Source organism: Nicotiana sylvestris, chromosome 8, assembly GCF_000393655.2.
Source record: "Nicotiana sylvestris chromosome 8, ASM39365v2, whole genome shotgun sequence".
Taxonomy (NCBI): Eukaryota; Viridiplantae; Streptophyta; class Magnoliopsida; order Solanales; family Solanaceae; genus Nicotiana; species Nicotiana sylvestris.
Genome location: NC_091064.1, coordinates 150729948 through 150748041, shown reverse-complemented (window position 1 = coordinate 150748041; position 18094 = coordinate 150729948). Strand labels below are relative to the sequence as shown.

Sequence of the window (18094 nt, the reverse complement as noted above, 5' to 3'; positions counted from 1 at the left end):
GCGAGGTCGTTGCCCTTGCAAACTTAGGGTCATCGATCGAAGACGACGAGCTCAACTCGGGGGCAGTCGTACAACTCATGAGATCGATAGTGAAAGAAGGTCACGCCGAAATAAACTCCACAAGCCTAACTTGGGATTGGAGAAATAAATACGTAAAGTATTTGAATACCGGGAAACTGCCCTCAGATCCAAAATAATCGAGGGCCCTACACACGAAGGCAGCCCGATTCAGCTTGTCCAAGGACGGAACGTTGTTAAGAAGAATGTTCGACGGCCCGCTAGCAATATGTCTGGGACCGGGAGATACCGAGTACGTTCTGAGGGTAGTCCACGAGGGCTCCTATAGAAATCATTCAGGCGCCGAATCATTGGTTCAAAAGGTGATCAGAGTCGGTTATTATTGGATCGACATGGAAAAAGATGCGAAGGAGTTCGTACGAAAATGTGACATATGCAAAAGACATGCTCCGACGATTCACCAACCCGGGGAATTGTTGCATTAGGTCTTGTTACCATGACCATTCATGAAGTGGGAAATGGACATCGTTGGCCCTCTTCTACGGGCACCGGGTAAGGCTCAATTCATCTTATTTATGACTGACAATATTTCTAAGTGGGTTGAAGCACAGGTGTACGAGAAATTCAGGGAGTTTGAAGTCATCGACTTCATTTGGGACCATATCATATATCAGTTTGGAATGCCATCCGAAATTGTGTGTGACAATGGGAAACAATTTATCAGCAGCAAAGTGACCAAGTTTCTCGAAGATCATAAGATCAAAAGAATCTTATCGACGCATTATCACCCTAGTGGGGACGGACAAGCCGAATCGACCAACAAAACCATAATCTAAAACCTTAAGCAAAGGTTAACCGACGTCAATGGAAAATGGAAATAGATCCTGCCCCAAGTCCTTTAGGCATATTGTACAACCTCAAAGTCCAGTACCGGGGCCACTCCGTTCTCATTGGTTTACGGTACCAAAGCTCTAATGCCAGTCGAAGTCGGCGAGCCAAGTATTAGGTTCTGGTATGCAACAAAAGGAATCAAATGACGAGGCCATGAATACGAGCCTGGAGCTATTGGATGAAAGGCGAGAAGCCGCCCTTGTCCGGTTGGCTACCCAAAAGCAACGGATCGAGAGATATTATAATAGAAGAGCCAACCTTCAATACTTCAACGTCGGGGACTTAGTATTAAGGAATGTCACATTGAACACCCGAAACCCGAACGACGGAAAATTGGGGTCGAACTAGGAAGGGCCGTATCATATCATTGAAATCACTGACAAAGGATCCTACAAGCTTGGAACGATGAACGGTGAGCAATTATTGAGCAATTGGAATGTAACTCACCTAAAGCAATATTACTGCTAAGGTACGACCCCATTCATTTTCTTTTATTTGTGTTTCGGACTAACACTTGCAGGTGTTCGACAAGAAGCAGCACGAAGTTTTAGGTCTGAAAGCTGCATTGCACTCTTTTTTCCTTGAACCGGTTTTGTCCCAAATAGGTTTTTCGGCAAGGTTTTTAACGAGGCAACAATAGATCGTGCTAACTTAAAATCAAAGACCGATTACGAATCGGATTAAAGCTAGCATTAACAGTATCCGAGGTTCCTCTATAATCAACCTCGAATACTGGGGGGCATTACCCACCGATATCGACTTTAGCAAGGAAAGAAACTTCGTAGCTGAAGGGTATCGATCGATAGGATTTATTGTAAGGGCCAAACGGTCATACGAACCGTGCCCACATAGGCTGCTCGAACCCTGACACATGTATACATATGTTACTATTATATACAAGAATAAAAAGAAGCCTCTTCCTTGCAATCATCTCATGCTTTAAATTTCTTCTTTACATCCCTTAAAGAATTTCCTACTTCTGATCTCCTAAAGGTAACGAGCTCAAGGGTCGCTTATAACCAGAGTTCTAATGATCACTCCCTCAGTCAGGGACTGCCGTCCAAAAACAAACTCGGGTGGCCCAAGCCACTAGACCTTGGAGGCATAAGGCCTATTAGGCAACCTCCGAATTTTAAAGGCCACGACCACCTTCGTTCGGGGACTATTATCTTGGGCAAGCCCAGATAACTCGAAAAAACAAATCCACTGGGCGACTCCCGAACTAAGAGGCTATGGCTATATTAACACGACTCGGAGACGTGTGAGACCCATAACAAAAACTAGGCCTTAAAAAAAGAATTTTTTTTATAACCAGTTCTAAAGGCTACCCTCGGCAAACTATAATCCGAATTATTTACTTTGGGAGAAACTTTCCGGTAACACCGAACACCAAGACGCCTTAAAACAAGGTAATGTAAAGGGGAGGTTTGTTTAAATTTTCAAAATAACTTAAGTTATTTTATGCTAAGGCATTTCAGTCTTTGTGAATACAAATAATAAAGCAAAGGAAATATTCGAAAACCGAAAGGGAAATAAAGCCTTATATATATATATATATATATATATCCAATAATCTTTTTACAAAGGCCAGAATGGCCCCAATACAGAAATCTACAACAGCCAAAATGCGCTCAAAAACCAAAAGACAAAAAGATCCTAAGTGGCCTAATCTTCAATAGGGTCCACGTCGTCACCTTCAGGATCTTCACCACCTTCGGGCTCATCTGAGTCTTCAGACCCCTCGGAATCCTCCTACCCGGGATAAGCTAGCTTCCTGGCCTTGGCCTCCAATATCTTGGCATCCTCGAACTCGGCCAGCAGGTCGAAGCCCTGAGCTTGAACTCCTTCGAGCACCTCCTTTCGAGATTGCCACTTCATGTGCTAGACCAAATGCTTCACTTGATCCTGAGCCGCTTCGGCATCGGCCTTATATTGGGCCACCTTCTCGTCAGCTTCGACCTTGACCACAATAATTTCTGACCTTGCCGCCTCAAGTTCCTTGGTAAGATTTTCTTGGCCAGAAGCTGACGAGCTTAGTTGATACCGTATCTCCTCGATTATTTTGGCCTGGGACGAGATCTTTTCTTTGCAGCTCGGAACTGGGGCTCGAACAACGCTATTTGTGCTTGGGCAGCCTCCTTTTCCGAGGCTAGGAGGTTCATGTTTTTCTTCTACTCCTCGGCCTCATCTTTTATCGTGTCCACATGCGTCTGAAGCTACCCCATCCGCTCAACCCTATTTTGGACCCGCAGGTTCGGATCGTTAGCCACTGTGTCCAAATCGTCATCACTATCTTCAAGTACTCGATTTACCTGCTCGACCCATGCGGTATGCTCCTTCCGAGCCGCTTTTAACTCGACCTAAAGTTTCTTACTGAGAAGCTTGTAGGTGTCCCTCTTCTCAGTAAGCTCCCGAACCTCGGCCTCGTGTTGGGTCAATTCCTTCCGATATCGGAGGAAAGTTTCATGGTGAAGTACCGAGGCCTGCAAAGCATAAAGAAAAATGTTACGATTTCGTGCAACTTAAAATCTAAAGTACATAATAAAGAGGCACTTGAAGTTACCCGATTTAACGCCGGTTGAGCTTCTTTGAACAGGCAGGGCGCCTCTACCTCATCCATCTTGGCTTGGTCCTCTTCAGTCACCAAGCATCGAAGATAGCTAGAAACCCCCACGGGGGCAGAGAAAATTCGGGCATCCTCCGAGATAGAGATAACTATTGACCACTTTCGGTCAGGATCAACACTCGGAGCTAGGAACTGATCCACTATCCTTGGGCTCGAATAAGACCCACTGGCTCCCGAAGATGGTGCCTTCTTCGGCACCGGTAAGTCACCAAACCCGGTGACGTCCTCCCAGACAGTAGATTCTAAGCCATCTAAGAAGTTGTTGAGATCTGCCGCCCCCCTGAGGTCCCTCGTGTGAACGACCTTCTAGCATGTCAGCCTCGTTAATCATGGAATCGGAGAACAGAGGAGACTCGGTGAGGTCAATCGCCCCAAGCGCATCTTTCGGGGCACTTTCCTTTGCTCAAGAAGTATCAGCCCCGGTATCCCTCTCGACCCCCCTAGCTTGGGGCAAAGAAGCCTCACTCCTTTTCGGTTAAGATATCCCGGCCAATGCCCTCTCGGCAGCCTCACTGGATTGAGGCAATGCATTATGGACTCGCACCCGAGCCACTAGCTCGAAATTTTCTTATTCTTCTTCGGACTCATCCCTCAGTCGGCGGATTGAGTTCGATGGGAGGGCACTAGTGCTTTCCTTAGGTTTGCGAGCCTGCCTCTTTTTCGGTTTATGCTTTCCGAACTCGGAGCCCCTTTCCTTTTTTCTCTTTGTGCTGCTTCGGAGCAGGTGGCTGGGGGAGGATATCTTCATCACCAGATGGGGGCCTCATTGCAACATCTTTCCCGAGGCCAACGAACAAAAAAGAGATGAGTAAGCTCGAAAAGAAACCTCAAATGATGTTTCTCTAGGAAAGTATCTTACCGTGAGAACAGGCCTCCTACCGGCCCTTTAAAAGTTCGCGCCATGCGCTCTCGGAGTAGGGCTTCTGTGATACAATGCTCTCGATCCACTCCTTGAGTCGGGGAACTACATCCGGCATCCGAGCAACAGCTGCATCACGAAACAACGGTAAGAAGGAGAAAACAGTAAATGAAATCTTAAAAGGCAAGGTTATACTTACGTTTCATGTTTCATTTTTCGGAAAATGGCATGTCTTTGGCCGGGATAAAGTCCGAGGTCTTCATTCGAACGAATCGGCCCAACCAGCCTATTCCCGATCTCGTCTATGCTCGAGAATGGGGCCTTCGAGGCCCGATGGGAGAGTTTTATCAATCCCCCTCAGTAGAGTCGGCGACTGTACATACGCATGAGATGATCGATGGTGAAGGGGTATTTGTCGATCTTGCTTACAAAGAAGTGGAGAAGAATCACTATCCTCCAGAAGGAGGGATGAATATGACCGAGGGTCACCTCATACAGAAGGCGATAATGACCGGGTCCAGAGGGCCCAACGTGAAGAGATAAGTGTAAATACTTAGAAAACCCTCCACGTGGGTAATGATTGACTCCTCGGGCTTAGGCACCACCACGTGCTTACCGGCCCAATTACAGTCTTCCTTGACTTTGGAGAGAAGATCATCAATGATGGAGCATATATACCTCGAGACCGGCTCGCATCGACCTGGTACAGAAGAGGTTTTTTCAACTTTAAAGTTGGCACTAGTTGAGCATCCCATAGGAACGAACGAAGTCAAGGAGGGCTCCGATGTCTTTTCCTCGGCGATAGTAGACGGAGCATTTTCTTCTTCAGCCGATCGCGAGGCAGAGGGAGTTTCTTTTTGCGGAACAGTCTTAGAAGTTTTCACCATTTTTCTTTTGAATAGAGATAAAAAAGAAGAAGTTAAAAGGTCACGCTTAATATTTTGGAATGAAAATAAGCGAAAATTCTTGCAAAAGCCTCAAGAAATCTAGTACGAGTATTAGAGAATGCAAAGTTTTTTTTTGAGAACAAGACCAGAAGAGGTTTAAACGTAAAGTTTGAATGAAAGAAGGTTTGAGTATTTATAATTTGCAAACGACGGTTCAAAACCCTTTATAGCTTACGAGTAACTCACGAGCATTTAATGCCTTTAAAGACGTGACTGACGAGACGTTTCATCAGTTTTGTCATTTCTGGTGCATAGAATCGAGACGAAGATCGAGGGGTCATATCGTTGTCACACCTCCTTTTTGCGCGCCCGCCCCGAAGGGTAGAAAATGCGCGAGGGAGTTTTTCCAATTTAAGTGACAATATTCGAAATGGGATTATTTATTTTTATTCAGAGTCGCCACTTGGGAAAGGTTTGGTTTTTGGTGTCCCAAGTCACCGATTTATCTCGAATCCCAAATCGAGGAAATTTTTGACTTTTCCAAATGAAGTCTGCGAACCAGAAATTCTAAGTAAGGAATTCTGTTGACCCGAGGGAAGGTGTTAGGCACCCTCGAATCCCGTGGTTCTAGCACGGTCGCTTAAATTGTTATAATGGCTAAATATCTGATTTAAATACATGTTGTGACTTATGTGCTTTTATTAAGTTTAAACCGCTTTTATTATTATCATTTATTTTTATAGAATTGCAACGTCGTGAAAATGCATCTCGAACCACGTCACAATCAATGCACCCGTAGTTGTTAACACATTTCGACTCCGTTGAGATTTGAATTTGGGTCACATAAATGCGCACCCGAATTTAAGAATGTAATTTAATTAAGTCGCGCCTAAAAAGTCTAACGCGTTATTATCTTTGGGGAAGGCAGTGGAATTCACTAAACAGTCCATCCCAAATTCTAAGTATTTATTATGACCAATTATTGAGGGCCCCGCAATTTGCCTTTTTATTCGGCGAGGCTCGTCTCATTATTTTAGAAGGGTACCCTACAATGACTACGTCTTTACTACATTTATCTTTAAAGAAAAGGATGATGCCGAATTTTGCTGGTTTGGACAAATACGGACTGAATCCTTATTATGTTTGCCGAACCTAAACTTGTTTGATTACCTGATTGATTGTTCATGAGGTGAGGGTTACCGCATGCTTTGTCTTCAACAAGTGAATATGCTTATTAATTCGCTAAGTGAGATTGCAAACAAACTAACAACATATATTGAGTTATGTTTAACGACCTCCAAGTTCTATTCTTAACACTCTAAACTATTTGAAATTGATAAAAGAAATCGGCTGTTTTATTATGAAAATTACTACTAATTGAACTCAAAAAGGATTATTAGTTTTTCTCAACAATCATCAAAAGAATCTATACCGAAACTATGTAGAAACAAGTAGTCCAGTAAAAGGGTCAGCATACATTATTACCATGTTAACGTAACGCTGCATGAGATTTAGTTTGGGGTACACTTATCTTGAAGTCAAATAGAAACGAATGTAGCAGATTCGATGGTTCAGAGATCTAGGCAGAAATACATACATATGCTTGCTATGATTCTATGTTATTATATCATAACTGAAACAAAACTAACGGTTGCATGCTTTAAAACACATCTGATCTATCAAGCCAATGCTATCTAATTGTTCATCTCACCTTAGAATATATATTAATTTATACAGAATGTTTGCAGTTTGCAGTTAAACAAATACAGGCCAAACTAACATTCAACCTATTTTGAACACTAGTATTATAACATAAACAGATGTTCATTTCTTTATTTCTGCTTCAACTTCAAACTTTCAACAACACATGGTTTCAGAAGTTGTGTACCTGGAAATATTTGACAATTGAAGAAGAGGGAAATCAGCGGAGTAACAATGGCAACAAGTGCAGCAGCAATAACAGCAGGCAACAAACAGGGCAGTGGAAATAGAAAACCCCAGATAGGCCAAACTTCAGGAAGTAACCCAATGCAAACTACAACCAGTGAGCTCAGTTTAAATTTGCAAGGAACAGAATAAGCAGAAGAACAAATGAAATCCAGATGACAATGTGAAGAAAACAGTTCCTGATTTTCCTATCCTTTCTCCCTTGTATCTGTCTGTGTGTGTTAATAAGTATGTATTCAGCTCTCTCTTCTTAAATCTATCTTCTCTCTTATGTTCTGAAAATCCCAAACCCCAGTCCAGTTTGAGTTCCCTATGTGTGTTCCCTAATATCAGATGTATTCCTCTCCTCCCTCTGTCTCCTATATGCTCTCTAATATCAGGTGTCCCCCTATACTTTTCTTCACAATTCCCTCTCTCTCTTTCTCTCTCTGTGTGTCCCCCTCTGTATGTCTATTCCTAATCCTCTCTCTCTCTCTCTCTATATGTTCTCCTCTTCAATATCAGGTGGTATCCCTCTTTCTTTTCTCCTCTATCTCTGTCCCCTTAAAACTGATGGCAGTCTGCCTTTTATAAGCCTAAAATCAAACCTTTAACAGCCTGTTTAGAATATCACAACACCCCTCCCATGTGCCTTCACATTTTCAGATTCCACTTGGCTAATTAAGTATGAACAAAAACCCATAATATTCCCTGGCAGACTCACTTTAAGTAATGTTTATTATTTCTGAGGTTAAAGTAGAGTATGGGCAGCAGAATGTAGTCTGACAGCATATGCTGTCAAACTATTTTAATTCAAACAGGACCTTTATGCACATGTTGTGCACAAATGCACATGACATCAATTCAGATTACAATTACAGACCAAGCCTTAGGTTTCTGAAATCACATTAACAACTATAAGTAACTGAACTTAGTTCTTAATTGATTCAGGCAATGTTCAACAGAAGCAAATCGATTTATTCTTGTTCAGACAGTTGAAACTAATTGACGACATATGTCGACTCGACTATATTAGCATTAACACATACAATCGTAGCCAAAAATCAGACATTTAACAGTATCACATAAGGGGTTCATATTGCAATGTTAACACAGAAAGGCCCTAGGAACTAAATGAATGACTAATTACGAATTCAATTGAACATACATTTTATACACACGCATTATGAAGAAAGACTTGACTGAATACAGAGGTCCGGCCAAGGTAGACAATAGCAGTTCAAAAACACAAAACAAAAAGTTTGGCCATACGGACAGACCTTTAACAACACACAAACATACGAACTGAAATAAAGAAAAGAAAATTAACTCACCTTAGAAGCTTTTTAAGGAACAAATCAGAAAAATCCACTGGTGTTTGAACAGACCTTCTTTAAGGTTGGATGGACTTTTAAACGAAGTGTTTCTCGGATGAGAAACACTTCGATTAAGGTCCATTAGACCTTAATCTCTTCGGTTTGAACGGATATGGACCAGTGACGAAGAACCACAAAGTTCCAAAAATCAGATCTGGGATTCATGCTTCCCTGATCAGATTCGGACCAAACCAAGCATGGTTTGGTCACGAGGGGTCTGGGGAGTGTCTGGTGTGAAACTGGGGTTAAACGGTGTAGATCGAGTTTTAACTCGAATCTTCAAATGAAGATTCGAGAAGGTGGGATGGTATTTGAGTTAAGTAGTTAACAGATCTATGTTTAGGATGGCCAGGGGATTCTAGGGTGTTAAGGTGAAGGTCACCGGCGTTCATGCCGCCGGTTTTCATGGTGAAGGATACAGGGGCGGCTCTAGGGTTTGATGGGGAAGAAGGTGAAGACAGAAGCTGGGGTATTGGATAGGGGGGCAGGGTAAGGTTAACGACTTATATAGTTAGTGGGTAGGTGGATCCTGGCCGTTGGATGAGATGCGATGAAGGGCCAGGATCCTTCAGCTCGAAGGAAACGGTGTCGTTTCATCTTTTAGAGGGTTTGGGTTGATCCGGGTGGAAACGGGTCGGGGTCATCAGTGGGTTATGGGGAGGTGATCTTGGCCGTTGATCAATCTGAGATCAACGGCCCAGATCAACCTGGATTAACACGACGTCGTTTGGACGCTCTGGTGTTTAGCTGGTGTGGACCGGGCAGGCCTGGTTTTGGGCTGAGTTTGTTTTGGGCCAATTTATTTAAAATTGGCCCAAGTCCGGAAGAAGAAGATTTTTTTTTATTTCTTTTTTCTTCTTTATTTTAAAAACAAACCTAAGCAAAATCAAATTAAAATTAAATACACACTTAATACAATTATTTGCACACACATTAAAATATTTCAAAATAGGTAAAATCAAACAAAACAAAAATCACGGACGAGGATGCTTATTTATGATTTTCTATTTAACAACCGGATTACGGTTCGAATTATGCATGACACACACATCTTTTGTATTTTGTTTTTAAATAAAAATAAAAATAAAAATGGGCAAAAGTCACAAATAATTAACAAAGTGCCGTACAGAAATCCAAAAATTGTACAGCAGGACCAATTGTTATTATTTTTTTATTCTTTTGGAGCGATTGTCGCGCAAAACAAAAATCACGTGCTCACAATCGTTTCTCGTCATTAACTCTCGGAAAAATGAGGGGACTATCTGTATATGGTTGAAACCGGGCTCGCATGCTGCACGAAAGATCGAGACTGAAATGAGATGGGTTGGAGATCGATTCTGGATCAAGGTACGAAGTTAGAATATATCATCGAGCTCGTAACTCCGGAACCAACCTCGTCCCCGATCAAGCTCGAGGAAATACTATCGGACCGAATAACGGAAGGCTGTAATATCCGTGACCGGTCGGATATCACGGCACGACGGAAATCTCGGCACTATCCGCAAGAGACCCACTGATTAGCTAATCATGAGATTTCTTACCTTTTGTAGAATTGTATCTAAAGTAGGATTCCCTTACTATATAAAGGGATCTGATCATTTGTAACACACATTGTAATATGCATCAAAAGGCAATACACTATTATTTCTAGTTCTTATTATCTTGTGATTTTGTTTTGATATCGATTGTGGCGCTTTCTTGCTCGAGGGTGATCAAACTTCAAGGCTAAGACTTTTCAATTTGGATGGTTTGTCTTTATTTTCTTATCATTAATCTCAGTATTAATCTGTTTTTTCAATTTGTATCAAGTTACATCACGTATCCTTAAAATCGCATATAAATTCAATTGTTATCCGATTTTAAGTGTAAACAAATTTATTCAAATTAACTCTTAAATTATGAAATGTTAGATTGGTAGCTATTATTTGTGTGCGCTTTCGCCTGTGGAATATTTATGCTCGAACGTAGCTTATATATAGAAGAACTAATTGAGTTTTAGCATTTTATAATTACCAAAAGCTGCCATTCTGTTATTTTCAAATGAATCTGATTCTCGGTAGAGGAAACTGTATCATATCCCTTCGGAATGAAGTCTTCGATCGAAAATTTCATTTCGTGCAATCTAATAATCTTGATACAATTTGAAGTAAAATCATTGACAGCATATATTTTTCGTTTTTATGTTAAAGTTTCATACATCAAGATTTAATTTTAATTTTCTGAGCCATCTAGTTTTTCATATTGCAACAACACCCCCCCCCCCCCTCCCTTCTCCCTCCCAAACACACACACACAAAATCTCAATGAACGGTTAAAGCCTCGTAATAACTACTGGCAAATTAGAAGAAAAAAAAGTAAAAGTCAAAAATAAAAAAAGCTAAAGGAGAGGAAAAAATAAACCAAGTGCACAAATAAGTATTTTCAGGGATGTCATTTAGGGATCAGTCGGTACTTATTTTGTCTTGAATTTTAAACTAAAACCTTAATTTCAGGATAATGCAGGACATTTTTATCCCAAAAAATTGAACAGAAAACTAAAGTTCAGGACGCACTAACTAATTTCTAAGTAACAGTTCTTTTAAAGTGGCCACATGATTGTCATTTCTACCTAAATCTTGTAGTCAAATTAATTATGTCCTTATCTCATGCAACGTTTATGACTATCTCATCCCATTTAATTCGCCCTGAGCTCGACAGACTCTGTAGTTATAATTGGATTTAATTCACTTTCCCCTAATTCCCCAGTTTAGACTTTAGACTACTAAACACATTTAGCATTCTATTTTGAATCTCTCAGCTTAAGTAAAATGAACTCTAATTTCTTTATTCCTTATTGAAGCACATAGACCCCAGGCATTGCACACATATAATTTATGTGTTTTATACTTCGCCGATTTTAAGGAATGTATACAACTTATCAAGGTATGAGTAAATTGACCTGAACAGCACTGTCATAGAAAAAAGCATTTGGAAAATTGGATTCGAACAAAATTATCTAAAAAAGTAACATACTTATAAAGGTAAAAATATATTTTATTTTTTATAAAAATTTTACATATACAGAATAATCCACGTGGTAGGCGAGTGCACCCATACTCTTTGCCACATCAGCATTCAGGGGGTACTGGCTCTCAAAAGGCCAAATTGAGGGGTAATTAAGATCACAAATAATTTAAGGCTGTAACTAATAATCCATGTCAAGTTTAGGGAGTGGTAAGGTATTTTGGCTAGAATAAATATACACAGTTTAATTTTCAACTTAAGCTAACGAGAGTAAATTGGTGGCATCTGTCGATAAAGAAATTCATCACTATTATTTAAGAACATAAGTCAATGCATCTACTTAAACTAATTATTACTCTTGCTGTTTTATTTTAAAAAGAGTCTAAAAAAGAAGAATCACCCATTTCTATGACATAATTTTTAACTTTAAAACTTTTATTTTATTTGTAATAATATATTTTATAACCACACGAACATAAGTCTTAAAATCTTTTCTATTCCCCTAAAACCTCTTCGACGAAGCAAACATCACCATGTAGGATCAAAATGGAGAAAGTATAAAATATGGTCAAACTCAATTGAATGATAAAGTATATCCGCAACCATATACCTGAAGACATAAAAAAGGGAATCAATTATACACTTCAAACCAAAGTTCATCCTAATCTCAAGATATATAATTTCAGGGTCAAAATTTGACTTAAAATAAGGTGGTAACTGAAAATAAAAACCCCTCCTTTTCTCTCTTTCACACACAGTTTGCTCATCTTCTTTGTTTATTTCGTCAGTATCATTTTCATCCTCTTCTGTTTTCTTTACTAATGGGAGCAGTAATTTTGTTGTACACCATTCTACTTCTCTTTCTCCACTCATCAATGGCTGCAATTCCCACCAAAAAAACCTACATTGTACACATGAAACATCACCTCAAACCTCCTTCTTTCTCTACTCACCATCAATGGTACAAATCCTATCTCCAGTCTCTCACTTCTTCAAATAAAAATTCTCTTCTCTACACTTACGACATTGCCTCTCACGGTTTTGCTGCAAGTCTTTATCCCCATGAAGTTGATTTACTCCGCCAATCTGATTCTGTCGTTAATGTCTATGAAGACACTTTTTACACCCTTCAAACAACCCGTACCCCTGAATTTCTTGGCCTCGATAATCTCAATTCATGGGCTGGACGTACTTTACCAGAATTAAATAATGCTGCTCAAGATGTTATTATTGGAGTTCTTGATAGTGGAATTTGGCCCGAGTCTAAAAGTTTTAGTGATGTGGGCATGTCTAATGTGCCGTCTAGATGGCGTGGTGAATGCCAATCGGCACCTGATTTCGACCCGAATGTGCGTTGCAATAAGAAACTTATTGGTGCTCAGTATTTTGTTAAAGGTTGTAAGGTCTCTAGCAGCTGCTCTAAGGAGATTGAATCGCCCCGGGACCATAACGGTCATGGCACTCATACTGCGAGCACAGCTGCAGGTAGTGGCCTATTCAAGATTTAAACTTGATGCATTTAATAAATTACGTGCTATTTATTGAAAGTTAGTAATTATTCTCGTGTGTATATATATATCGTGTCAAAAAGGCTGGATTCAGTTGAACTCATATTGCATGCAGGATCCATTGTGGCAAATGCTAGTCTCTTTGGCTATGCGAAAGGGACTGCACGAGGGATGGCACCACAAGCCCGTATAGCGAGCTACAAAGTGTGCTGGAATGAAACTTGTGCTGGCTCTGATATTCTTGCTGCCTTCGACCGTGCTATTATGGATGGTGTTGATGTATTGTCCGTGTCATTGTCTAATAATGCAACAACATATTACAACGATGCCATTGCTCTAGGTGCTTTCGCTGCTATTGAGAAAGGCATTCTTGTGTCGTGTTCAGCCGGGAATGATGGTCCTAGGATATCAACAGTTGTGAACACGGCTCCATGGGTAATTACTGTTGGTGCTGCAACTCTTGACCGAGACTTTCCTGCTTTTGTTACTTTGGGTAATGGCCAAAGACTTCAAGGTGTGTCGTTGTATAGTGGAAAAGAAATGGAAAATAAATCACTGAGCTTAATTTACCCAAAAGGAAACAACTCGTCTAGCAATTTGTGCTTACGTGGTTCGCTTGATCCAAATGTGGTTCGTGGAAAAGTAGTATTATGTGACCGGGGGGCTAATGATAGAGTTGAGAAGGGACTGGTAGTGAAGGAAGCAAATGGAATAGGGATGATATTAGCCAATACACCCGAAACAGGAGAGGAGTTAGTCGCGGATAGCCAATTATTGCCTGCAGTGGCTGTTGGGAGGAAGGTGGGGGATGTAATAAGAGAATATGTGAAAACAGAAAGCAATCCAACAGTTGATTTTACTTTTCTTGGGACAGTGGTGAAAGTTAAACCATCCCCAGTTGTCGCTGGATTTAGCTCAAGAGGGCCAAATGCAATTGCTCCTCAGATATTAAAGCCTGATGTCATTGGTCCTGGAGTGAATATCTTGGCAGCTTGGCCTGAAAATGTAGGGCCAACTTCACTTGATGTTGATACGCGAAAGACTTCATTCAATATCATTTCTGGCACTTCTATGGCTTGTCCTCATGTTACAGGAGTTGCTGCATTGATAAAAGCTGTACATCCAGAATGGAGTCCAAGCGCGATTAAATCAGCAATCATGACAACTGCGTACAATCAAGATAACACCAACTCCTCGTTTCGTGATTCTGCAGAGGACGGTATATTTTCCAATCCATTGGCTCATGGATCAGGCCATGTAAATCCCCAGAAAGCACTCTCCCCAGGACTCGTGTACGACATTAGAATTCAGGATCATATCAAGTTCTTGTGCTCCTTGGACTACCCTATGGATCAAATACAAGCTATTGTCAAAAGAGTCAACTTCACTTGTGCAAACAAGTTTGCAGACGCTGGGCAGATCAATTACCCCTCGTTCTCGGTCTTGTTTGGGATTAACTCAACACGAGTTGTTCGTTACACTCGGGAAGTGACCAATGTTGGAGCTGCAGAGTCTGTGTATGAAGTAGCCATAGATGCTCCTTCATCTGTTACAGCGACTGTGAAGCCGCCAAAGCTTGTATTCAAGAAAGTAGGAGAAAAACTCCATTACACAGTCACATTTGTGTCCAAGAAAGGTGTTAAAACAGGGAATGCATTTGGTTGGATTTCATGGGAAAATGCTGAAAATCAAGTGAGGAGTCCAGTTGCATTTTCCTGGATGACAGACCTCAATTAGATTGGAAACATTCCTTTTTCCCAGTGAAATATTTGCATGTATGGTGCTAATTAATGCTTTAACTTATAGGGTGCTAATCCTATCATATTGTACAACTACTACAAGGGATGATGCTATGCCATAAATAACTGCATCTCTGATTAGTGGAAATGAAATGTCTACTAACTTAATGGAATCCAAGATCTAATTGGCCCCTCATCATTTTTCTCTATCATAAATACTGAAAGCATTTGTAATTACAAAACGATAACCTCACAGGCCACAAGGTCAAAACTCTTATTCTCAGTCAAGATGATCGTAGAACAAGCAGAATACATAAAAATATTTAAAAGAATTAAAGAAACGACATGTTAGGTTGTAGCTGAAGCGATTAAGGATACACGTTACTTTTTTTAAAAATGACATTGTATAGCCGCTATAAAAATAATAGTAAAAAATATATATAAAATTTGTATATTTTTTGTATATATATACATTATGTATGTTATATACAAAAATTATACAAGTTTTATACACTTTTTCGACTATCAGATGTAAATAGTTTCTGGCGCGGGTTAAAGAACCAGTAAATAGATGAGAAATAATAATAAAAACTAGTGAATAAAGCTCGATACTATGAAAAATGAAAGAATATATATTATTTTAAATAAAGATAAAATTATTGGCATTCAGTTGAGGAAATAAATACACTAGTTGAGATAAAATAATAAAAGTAAAAGAACAATATTGTAGAGAAAGAGAGAGTAATTCTTATTGAATTTTGGGATGATTTATAATGGGGTAAGACCCCTCTATTTATAGGGGAAAAATGACTTAGCCACAAAGTAAAACTCTCTACAAGATAGACATTCACTCTAAATAGAATTCTATTCATAACACTCCCCCTTGAATGTCTACTCGATAAGTAATGTGCCTCATTAAAACCTTAACTAAAATAAAACCCAATGGGAAAAAAACATTCTAGAAAAGGAAAAAGAGTACACATGTTTAATAATACGCCTTTTGGTTGCCTCGTTAAAAACCTTGCAAGGAAAACCCAGTGGGACAAAACTTTGTAAGGGAAAAAGAGTGCAACGCGCATTAACTCCCCCTGATGAGAGCATCAATTCACATCCTTGAGCCTTCGCATCCCGATTTTGTACACTAGCTTCTTGAAGGTTGACGTTGGTAGAGATTTTGTGAACAAATCAGCCATGTTATCACTTGAGCGAATCTGTTGCACATTGATATCACCATTCTTTTGAAGATCATGTGTGAAAAATAACTTTGGTGAAATATGCTTTGTTCTATCTCCTTTTATGAATCCTCGCTTCAATTGAGCTATGCATGCTGCATTATCTTCATACAAAATTGTGGGTAACTTGTCACATTTCAAACCACATTTGTCTCAAATAAAATGTTATAGACCTCAACCACACACACTCTCGACCTGCTTCATGAATAGCAATTATCTCAGCATGATTAGATGAAGTAGCCACAATTGATTGCTTAGTCGATCGCCAAGATATGGCAGTGCCTCCACAGGTAAACACATAACCTGTTTGAGATCCGAGCCTTGTGTGGGTCAGATAAATACCCAGCATCGGCATAACCAACCAGATCGGGACTGCAATTGTTGCCATAAAATAAGCTCATATCGGTAGTCCTTTTTAGATACCGCAATATGTGTTTGATTCCATTCCAATGTCTCCTTGTAGGAGCAGAGCTATATCTTGCTAAGACATTAACTGAAAAAGTTATGTCAGGCCTTGTAATATTAGCAAGATACATTAATACACCAATTGCACTAAGATATGGTACTTCAGGACCAAGTAGCTCTTCATTCTCTTCTTGACACCGGAATAAATCCTTATTCACATCAAGTGATCGAACAACCATCGGAGTACTTAATGGATGTGCTCCATCCATGTAAAACCGTTTCAATACCTTTTCTATGTAGGCAGATTGATGAACAAAAATTCCGTTTGCCAAATGTTCAATTTGCAAACCAAGACATAATTTTTTCTTTTCGAGATCTTTCATCTCGAATTCCTTCTTTAAATAATCAATTGCCTTTTGGAGTTCTATAGGAGTTCCAATAAGGTTTATGTCATCAACATATACGGCAAGTATAACAATTTCCGATGTTGTTTTCTTTATAAAAACACATGGGCAAATGACATCATTTATATAGCCTTCCTTTAATAAATACTCACTAAGACGATTATACCACATTCGTCCTAATTGCTTTAGACCATACAACGATCTTTGCAATTTGATTGAAAACATTTCACGGGACTTTGAATTATTTACTTTAGGCATTTTAAATCCTTCGGGAATTTTCATGTATATCTCATTATCAAGTGAGCTATAAAGGTAGGCGGTAACCACATCCATTAAATGCATGTCAAGTTTTTCATGAATAACAAAACTAATGAGATACCGGAACGTTATAGCATCCATAACGGGTGAATATGTCTCTTCATAATCGACACCAGGCCTTTGTGAAAATTCTTGTGCAACAAGGCATGCCTTATATCTTTGTACCTCGTTTTTCTCATTTCTCTTGCGTACAAAAACCCATTTATAGCCAACAGGCTTAACACCATTAGGTGTTTGGACTACATGCCCAAAAACTTCACGTTTTCCAAGTGAGTTCAACTCTGATTGAATTGCTTCTTGCCATTTTGGCCAATCAAGTCTTTGTCGACATTCTCCAACAGATTGAGGTTCAAGATCCTCACTTTATTGCATAATTCTAGATGCAACATTATATGCAAAGACATAATCCACCACTATATCCACTCGATTCAACTTTATCTCAATATCGATTGGATTTATTGATAGTTCCTTATTTTCTTGAGCCTCGGGCTTAGTGGATTCCTCATGAATCTCAGAATTTATTAAATCGTGGATTTCTTCATGAGGTTCTTTCATAGTGTCATTTTGATCATTTGTTTTCCTTTTTCTAGGATTTCGATCTTTGGAACCTAATGGTCTGCCACGTTTTAGGCGTGCTTTTGACTCATTAGCTATGACACTAGACCAATAGGGACATCAATACGGATTGGAACATTCTCTGCAGGGATATGTGATTTTGTTATCCTTTTCAAATCCGTAAATGCATCTGGCATTTGATTTGCGATTCTTTGCAAATGGATAATCGTTTGCACCTCTTTTTCACAAATAGAGGCACGTGAATCAAGATGAGATAATGATGGATTTTTCCACAAAATTTCCCGTTTGGTTTCACCAACTTCTCCCCCTAATTTTGGGAAAAGTGT

General features: G+C 39.8%; 1 protein-coding gene across 1 annotated transcript; it reads left to right on the top strand.

The window, feature by feature from the left end:
- Positions 1-12328: 12328 nt before the first annotated feature.
- On the top strand, positions 12329-14971 carry LOC104218689 (subtilisin-like protease SBT1.8). The gene is made up of 2 exons (XM_009769237.2): positions 12329-13071; positions 13210-14971. Exons 1-2 carry the CDS (start codon positions 12408-12410, stop codon positions 14829-14831), a joined length of 2286 nt encoding a protein of 761 aa, XP_009767539.1. The 5' UTR covers positions 12329-12407; the 3' UTR covers positions 14832-14971.
- The last annotated feature ends 3123 nt before the right edge of the window (positions 14972-18094 follow it).

Bases quoted from the DNA above. Each gene is read 5' to 3' on its own strand.
- LOC104218689 (XM_009769237.2), top strand. From the start codon at position 12,408: ATGGGAGCAGTAATTTTGTTGTACACCATTCTACTTCTCTTTCTCCAC. The intron at 13,072-13,209 runs GTAGTGGCCTAT...TATTGCATGCAG, and splicing joins TACTGCGAGCACAGCTGCAG to GATCCATTGTGGCAAATGCT.